Here is an 8,336-nt window from a genome sequence, read left to right as displayed (position 1 = left end):
TGAAGAAAAGAGAGACCAACAACTTGGAAGTTTATTTAAAATATTCGCACAGCTGCTTAAAACACAATAACGGGCACCTCATCACGACGAATTCCGCAGGGATTTCCACTTTTTAACCTTTTTACCCTTAAAGGTTTGTCTCAGCTCTTCCCTGCAGTTTGATCTCTCAGCTTACCGTACCACAATTGAGACCAGAATTTCTGTTGCTAAGCAAGATGGTTGTTAAACGAGTCGTGTCTCGTTTTACAACCTTTTTCCCACGGTTGTTAAGCGAATCACTGCAGTCATTAAGCGAATCGTGCAGTCATTAGGCAAATCCGGCTTCTCCCTTCAACTCTGCTTGTAGGAAGCCTGGTGGGAAAATCTCAAATGTTGATCACGTGACCCTGCCCACTGCAATCGTCGTAAACAGAACCTTTGCGAGACCGAGTGGCTCTGGGTTTGGGGGTTATGGCCCAGGGAGAATTGCCGCCTTTGGTCTTGGAAGGGGTGGCACTGCCCCAAACAGACCCTGTGCGTAATCGGGGGGTTCTCCTGGGCTCGCGACTTGAAGAGAGCAGGTGGCGGTCATGGTCACTTCCTGTTGTGGCCCGTACACGGCCTGTGGCTGGTGGCTGATTCCGACAGCGAGGAGGCTGGTGTGGTGCTGTGCCAGCAGCCTGTGCAGCTGGCAGTCGAGTCGGACAATGAGGAGGCTGGAGAAGGTGTGGTGCCAGAGGTGGAGATTCAGCCAGGGCCTTCAGAACCTCTAGAAGCTTCCACGGGTGAAGAGGAAGAAGAGGAGGAGCCTCTTCTCGGTGCACGGGCAAAAGGCAGGAGTGGCTCCTCAGGGGGAGGTCTCCTCAAGAGTAAGGCTTGGGGCTAATTGGCGACTCCCTTAGCCTATTTAAGGAAGGACGACGACTGAAGCAATTTGCAGGGAACAACTTCGTTCACTCTCCGTGCCTTGATCTTAGTTCTCTGCAAATTGCTTCTGGGCTTTCTGCCAACCACAGTAAGATTAAGATTATTTATTCTTTGGATTCTTGCTTGAGAAGAGCAATGGAGAGAGCATTCAGCCTTGTGCTAATTGTAGAGGTATCTGATGTGATTTTTGTGTGATTTTGAGTGTGCTTTTCCATGTGGTTTTTCCCTGCCTTCACCTCAGAAAAATTAAGCGGTCAAATTTAAAGTGGAAATATTTAGCTGGTCAGTCCCAACAGCCTCTCGCTGAATTCCCACAGCTTCTTAGCCAGTTGGTCATCACAGGCCGGTGGACTGGGCACCTTCGGCTGGCAGTCCACGAAATACCGCCCGCTCAGCCTCTCGATGCCCTCCTCGGTGGCGCAGTAGATGGAGGTCTGAGCCCCAGCCTCGCAATTTCGGAAGAACAGCCTCACGAACCAAACCAACCAAAGTGACCACCAGGGATAGGAGCGAGCAATTTCGGTTTTAACAATTCCTGAAATCGAAGGCAGAGAGAATATGCCAGGGATGGAGCGTGGCACTCTTTGGACAACATGTTTCTTGCAGACGTTTCATTACTCAACTAGGTAGCATCATCAGTGCTAGAAGGGAGGGGGTTTGCAGGGAAGAGGGGCAGGAGGAGGAGGAGGAGGAGGAGAGGTGAAGGAGGAGGAAGCAAGGAAGGAACGGAAAAGGCAGAAGAGGAGTAAGAGACTGGGGGAAACCTAATCCCTGCTTAGGCAGGGGGTTGGACTAGAAAACCTCCAAAGGCCCCTCCCACCCTAAGATTCTAGGATTCTGGACGCGGAAGTTAGGAGACGTCTCCCTTCCCATCTGAGCTCTCAGAGGGGGTTGAGGGAGCCTCAGTGGGAGAGAAACGCCTGGCAGAGCCCCAAACAGACCGGGGGGGGGCTCCATCTGGGGTGTCTTGGAGCCGAATTTCCACTCACCTGGATGAACCGCGTAGCAGGTGACGTTGGTTCCTTCCAACTGGTTGGCCAACTCTCTCGCGTGGAGCATATTGGCTAGTTTGCTACTGCCGTATGAACGTAGAGCTTCCCACATTCCCTCCACTGGCTTGTGGATGGTCCGAAAGTCGATCTTCCCATACATGTGTGCATTCGAGGACAGAATTACGATCCTGCTCGGGGCGCAGCGCTTCAGCCGGTCCAGGAGCAGGTGGGTCAGCAGGAAATGGCCCAAGTGGTTGACCTGGAAGGCCCGGTCAAAGCCATCGGAGGTTTGGCCATCCTTAAGGACCCCTGCCGGAAAAGGAAGCAGATTACATGCAGTCCTCGCCTTACGACGGGTCACTTTGTGATCATTCAAGGTTACAATAGACACCCAAAAGGTACTTACCATTTGGTTCCCCCGGGGTGTGTGTGTGTGTGTCACATGACCACATTTTAGTCACTTGGCAACGTGCCCCGCAGTCACCTGATTTATGACATTTTTTGTCAAAAAACAAAGTTTCTTCGATTTTCAGCATAAAGCAACCCGTTGTGGACAAATGGTTCACTTAAAAATCACCACAAACAAGTCCTTGAAATCCCAGCGGTCATAGGGGCAACCTGCTTTATCACTGTCATGCCATACAACCATAATGGGCAGCCCCCATCAAGGTCGTAAGTCAAGGACTACCTGTAAAGCTGTCAGGTTGGTCTAGTGCTGAGATGGCGAACCGGTGGGCACGCGTGCCGTCGCCAGCTGCTATTCTGGTTTCCAGCACGCATCTCTGTGGGCGCGCGCGCCGGGGAGCTAGTCTTCGCAGGTGCCGAAGTGCAAGAAAACAGCCCGAAAAATGGGCCAAAAACAGCCAAAAAACAGGCATGCGTGCACCAGCCAACTGGTTTTCCGGTTTCTGGTGCTCTGGTGTGTGTGAAGACCAGCTGGCCAGCACACATGTGCTTGCCGGAAATCCAGCCAGCCAGCGCGCGCATGTGCACTGGCCAGCTTATCTTTGGGTTTCTGGCACTCCAGTGCACGCACATGCCGAAAAGGTTCGCCATCCTGGTCTAGTGGTTAAGTCTAGAAAATTGAAGGCCATGAGTTCAAATCTCACCTTAGGCAGGAAAGCTGGCTGGGTAACTTTGGGCCAGTCTCTCTCCCCCTCTCCCTCCCTCCCTCCCTCCCTCTCTCTCTCTCTCTCTCTCTCGCTCTCTCTCTCGCTCTCTCGCTCTCTCTCTCTCAGACCCACCTCACAGGGTTAGAGAAATCCCCAGACAACACCCCCCCAGCCAATCTTCCCCCTTCCTTCCCCCTCTGGAGACCCCGGGGAGGATCTGCTCTGCCCCCACCTGCGTTGTTGATGAGGATGTCCAGACGGGGCTCCGATTCTAAGAAGCTCTGCGCAAAAGCTCGGACGGAGTTCAGGCTGCCCAGATCCAGGATCATCAGGATCACCTCCGAGTTCCCACTTTCCTGGAAAAGGAGCAGAAGGAATCCTGAGCCTCGGGATCCGGTGCGGCTTCCAAGGCTGATCCCAGTTGACTCACCTTCTGCGTAGGTCTGCTCCTCTCCCGGCAATCTCTCTGGGTGGTGCGTAATAAAAGAATATAGGCAGTCCTTATACCCATTCGTTTAGTGACCCTTCAAAATGCCAATGCCAATGGAAAAAAGTGATTTATGACCGGTCCTCACACTTTTGTCCATTGCAGCATCTCCAGGGGGTCACATGATCAAAATTTGGGTGCTTGGCAACCATGTCATTTCCGGTGGTGATGGTGGTGACATCCGGGGGGTCATCTGATCACGGTTTGTGATCCTCCAAAGAGCAAAGTCAATGGGAGGAGCTGTATTCATTGTACAACCATGTGATTTGCTTAACAACTGCCGTGATTTGCTTAATGAATGGGCTGCCCCAAAGAAGAGGGGCTCAACCTCTTCTCCAAAGAGCACCTGAGGGCAGGACCAGAAGCAAAGGATGGAAACAAATCAAAGAAGGAAGCAGCCTTGAAACAAGGAAGAATTTCCTGACGGTGAGAACAATCACGCAATAGAAGAGCTGGCCTCCAGGTGTCGTGGGGGCTCCATCACTGGAGGATTTTAAGAAGAGTTTGGGGAACTATTTGTCTGAAATGGTACAGAGACTCCTCCTTGAGCAGAGGGGTGGGCTAGAAGACCTCCAAGGTCCCTTCCAACTCTGCCATTCTGTAATACCATACCAGGGTCTTACGGTCTGGATCAGGGGTGTCAAACTGGCGGTCCCCGGGCCGGATGCCTCACACGCAGCCCACGTCCACCTCAGCTCCGCAAAGGGGGAAAATGTCGCGAAACATCACACAACGGCAACGAGATGTGGCGAGTTTGACACCCGTGGTCTATATGAGGAACAGCGATTAAGATGGATGACGCAGATCCAACCCAGAACTTCCAGGAATGCAGCTGCCCCGAAAAATATGTACCAAAAATGGTTGTTGGATAATCATTTGTCTGAAGTGGTGTAGGGTTTCCTGCCTAAGCAGAGGGTTGGACTAGACCTCCAAGGTCCCTTCCAACTCTATTCTATTCTATTCTATTCTATTCTATTCTATTCTATTCTATTCTATTCTATTCTATTCTATTCCTTAGTATTTATGCTGCTGCAGTTTTACTTTTAGAATGTTTGCATAGAACTTTTCTGTGTTTAAAAAGGATTTGCACAGAATATATTCAAGATACTCAGATTTGGGCAAAGGATGCATTTGTACTTGTCTATCAAATCAACAGTTGCCTTTATCAATTTTTTTCAAATAAGATTTCATATTCCATGTGGTCCACCTCTCTTCTCCTCCTGGCTTGGGTAAAGCTGCCACCCTGCCACGGTATTATATCAGAAACACTCGAGGCTACTTCCAAGGCATTAATTTAGAACAGCATGAGCATCTGGCCCATGAGCAGAATTTTATATCCCAGAAATATCTTATTTTGATGCTGGTGTAAATATGGCCAGAACACACAGTGGTAGTTGATTGGTTGGAGGTTGCTGGCTCCTGCATGAGGCAATCTACGCTCTGATTGGTTGCTGGGGGGTAAAGGGGGAGTGTCCCTTTTTTCCCGCCTTTTTCTTCTGTGGGCTCTGTTTGCTGTTTGATTTACCTCATGATGTTCCTGTGTTGCTGATTATCTTGTGTTCTTTCTTTCTGGATGATGAGAAAGACTGATATAAATTTGAATTATATCTATCTCTATCATCCATATCTCTATAATCTTTCATCTCTCTCTCTCTCTATCTATCTATCCACACACAATTTTGTGTTAGTGTGTCCGACTTCATCTGGGCAGCTGCTGCACAATTCCTGGACAGCAACAAACAATAACAATTTAGTCCAAAAATGTCTCCTAGGAAATGTCAAGGCAGCTGGGATGATCTCATCCCAATGATCACAGATGCAGTTAGATGATTAGCTTCCCTCAGATATCGAATTATAACATCTATCCATTGCGAGTCTACAGCGCCATATTTAGCAATAGCCCTTAGACTTAGATACCGCCTCAAGATATAGATGTTAAATATATTTCATTTATATAAAACTACAAGTTCGAGTCACTGTCTCCGATTTCATTTGGACAGTTGTTGTGCAGTTGCCTGACCCAGATCCAACAAAACCACTTCCAGGAATGAGGCTGCCCCAAAAAATATGGAGCCCCCTGAATAGGACCAGGACAGGCCAAGTGGGGAATGGCAGAGAGTCCGCAATGCGACTGGGCTGCATCAGAACTGTTCGGATTTTGAACGGAGGGACAGAGAGAACCGCACGGCAGGCGCTTACCCGTCTGATGTCGTAGACGGCCGATTCTCCCCTCGCTTTGTCGCGGCATGCCAGAACGACACGGGCGCCTCTCCGGGCCAGATCCACCGCGGTGGCCTTCCCAATCCCTGCATTTCCACCTAGGAAAGGGCAGAGAAAGGATCCATGGAGATCGCCCAGCCTTTGATGGGGATCCAGGAGTTGGGACTGCATCTGTGTGCCTGCAGTTTTTGTGCTGTCGCTGTTCAAGGTTCCGACTGACGAACCCAGCCCAGCAAGTACTGTCGAGAGGATCCAATCTCTTAATGCAAAACTTTATTGAATACATCATTTTGGCACAGATGAAAGTAAAACCAACTCTGATTAATTCCAGCGCAAGGCAGAATAGGATAGGATAGGATAGGATAGGATAGGATAGGATAGGATAGGATAGGATAGGACAGTCGCTTGGTCGACTGTTGTTGTGAGCCGCCCTGAGTCCTTGGATATAGGGTGGAATACAAATTTCATTAAATAAATAAATAAATAAATAAATAAATAAATAAATAAATAAATAAATAGGATAGGATAGGATAGGATAGGATAGGATAGGATAGGATAGGATAGGATAGGATAGGGCTTCATGTGCCACCTCTGGCACGCGTGCCTATGTTCGCCATCACGGGTATAGAGTCTTTTGCTTGAGCCAGGGGGTTGGACTAGAAGACCTCCAAGGTCCCTTCCAACTTTATTTTGATTCAGCCCAGCCCACTTCACAGGGCCGTTGTTATGGGGACAATAGGAGGAAGCAATGTCGGGTATGTTGGGATTCAAATAAATAGATAAATAAACAAATACTCTTTCTCTGTGACTAAAGGCCTTCTTTGCTTTTTAGTCAATAATGTTTTTCACCAGTTCTTGGTTGGGTTCCTGGACCTTTTCTTAACCCTAATCCCCTTTTTTAAGTAGCCTCCAACGGGCTCTGATTTTCCCCATAATCCCCCCCCTCATTCTGTCCTCCTTATAGCAAAGTGGGGAGGGAGAAGCATTGGCCAATGCCAGCTCTTTTCGCCTCTTTCAACAAGCCAGCATTCCTTGCATTAGCTCCCCCCCCTTTCTACCCCCTGCAGTTCTAGCCAGCATTGACTTTTGGTAACCTTCCATTTCTGTATGTTAAGAAAACAATCCATCCACGTCCATTTCAGTAGCTCTTGCAACAGTTATTTTCCCGGTCAATCACTTCGGACTTTGACTCGTCCCTTTGCCTCAACCCATCAGTCAATTCACTGCAAATTTTGTTCTGCGTGCATAGGTAGTTCTTGACTTCCAATGGCTCATTCAGAGACCGGTTCAAGTTACAAGGACACTGAAAAAAGCGACTTTCAGGCAGGAAAGCTGGGTCACTTTGGGCCAATCACCAGGAGGCAGTGAATCCGAGTCCCCTTTGCCCAGCTTTCACACCGAATTCCCGTCTCCTGGTCCCCAGCCTGGTGCTAGAGGCTCCTGCTTCTCTTTCCGGTGGAATCGCTCTTAAAGCATCGGTTGTTGTTTCAAGAACTTCATAGGAATCTCCCTGCAGGAACGTTAAACGGGCCGTCCAATTTGCTAAAGGTCCCAGCTCCACCCGCCTCCCTTCCAGGGCTGAATTGGCTTTTCTGCATGCTTGGAAGCATCTCCGCGGACACACCGGAGAGGGAGAGGGAGAGAGTGTCAATGCCCCCCCCTTCCCCCCCCCCCAGCTGACCTGTGATGAGCACCGTCTTGCCCCGCAGGCTGACCGCGTTCCTGCACCAGGTGGCGGCCCCCAAGTAGTAGTAGAGCAGCGCGTAGAGCCCCAGCAGCAGCGCCGCCCCCGCCCCCAGCGCCCCCAACGCCTCCATGGCCCGATGTCCGCTGGCCCCGCAGCCCCCCCACCTTTTTATCCCGTTCCCCGGGACGCCACTCCCGTCGCCCTGCCTCCCGCCCCGTCCCGGCACCGCTGCCACTCTCTCGCCCCCCTCCTGGCTGAGAAGGAAGGAAGGAAGGAAGGAAGGAAGAAAGGAAGGAAAGAAGGAAAGGAAGGAAGGAAGGAAGGCAGGAAGGAAAGAAGGTGATAGGACTGAAGAGGAAGGAGGGGAGAGAGGAAGGAAGGAAGGAAAGGAAGGAAGGAAGGATAGGAAGGAAAGAAGGAAAGGAAGGAAGGAAAGAAGGTGATAGGACTGAAGAGGAAGGAGGGGAGAGAGGAAGGAAGGAAGGAAGGAAGGAAGGTGATAGGAATGAAGAGGAAGGAGGGGAGAGAGGAAGGAAGGAAGGTGATAGGAATGAAGAGGAAGGAGGGGAGAGAGGAAGGAAGGAAGGTGATAGGAATGAAGAGGAAGGAGGGGAGAGAGGAAGGAAGGAAGGTGATAGGAATGAAGAGGAAGGAGGGGAGAGAGGAAGGAAGGAAGGAAGGGGATAGGAATGAAGAGGAAGGAGGGGAGAGAGGAAGGAAGGAAGGAAGGTGATAGGAATGAAGAGAAAGGAGGGGAGAGAGGAAGGAAAGAAGGAAAGGAAGGAAGGAAGGAAGGAAGGAAGGAAGGAAGGAAGGAAGGAAGGAAGGAAGGAAGGTGATAGTGAGATGGAATTAAGGTAAATAAGAGAAGATAAAAGGTGAATAAAAGAAATAATCATTCCAAGTCAGATATATAAAGTCAGATCAAATCC

General features: G+C 49.9%; 1 protein-coding gene across 2 annotated transcripts; it reads right to left on the bottom strand.

The window, feature by feature from the left end:
- LOC132709233 (dehydrogenase/reductase SDR family member 13-like) lies at positions 1-7,551 on the bottom strand. Of its 2 annotated transcripts, XM_087883483.1 has the most exons (5): positions 7,399-7,551; positions 5,697-5,815; positions 3,243-3,366; positions 1,896-2,207; positions 1-1,441 (listed from the first exon to the last, which is right to left on the bottom strand). In XM_087883483.1, the coding sequence occupies exons 1-5, from the start codon at positions 7,532-7,534 to the stop codon at positions 1,182-1,184; spliced, it is 951 nt and encodes a 316-aa protein (XP_087739609.1). In that variant the 5' UTR covers positions 7,535-7,551; the 3' UTR covers positions 1-1,181. The 2 variants fall into 2 exon arrangements, with proteins under 2 accessions (XP_087739609.1, XP_087739610.1); XM_087883484.1 differs by lacking the exons at positions 5,697-5,815; positions 7,399-7,551 and adding an exon at positions 3,441-3,632 and having other exon boundaries at positions 1,032-1,441.
- Positions 7,552-8,336: the final 785 nt, after the last annotated feature.

Source organism: Pantherophis guttatus, chromosome 1 (genome assembly GCF_059756535.1).
Source record: "Pantherophis guttatus breed Tessera chromosome 1, ASM5975653v1, whole genome shotgun sequence".
Classification (NCBI taxonomy): domain Eukaryota; kingdom Metazoa; phylum Chordata; class Lepidosauria; order Squamata; family Colubridae; genus Pantherophis; species Pantherophis guttatus.
Note: the sequence above shows the minus strand (reverse complement) of the source record. Positions and strands in the feature narration are given on the sequence as shown.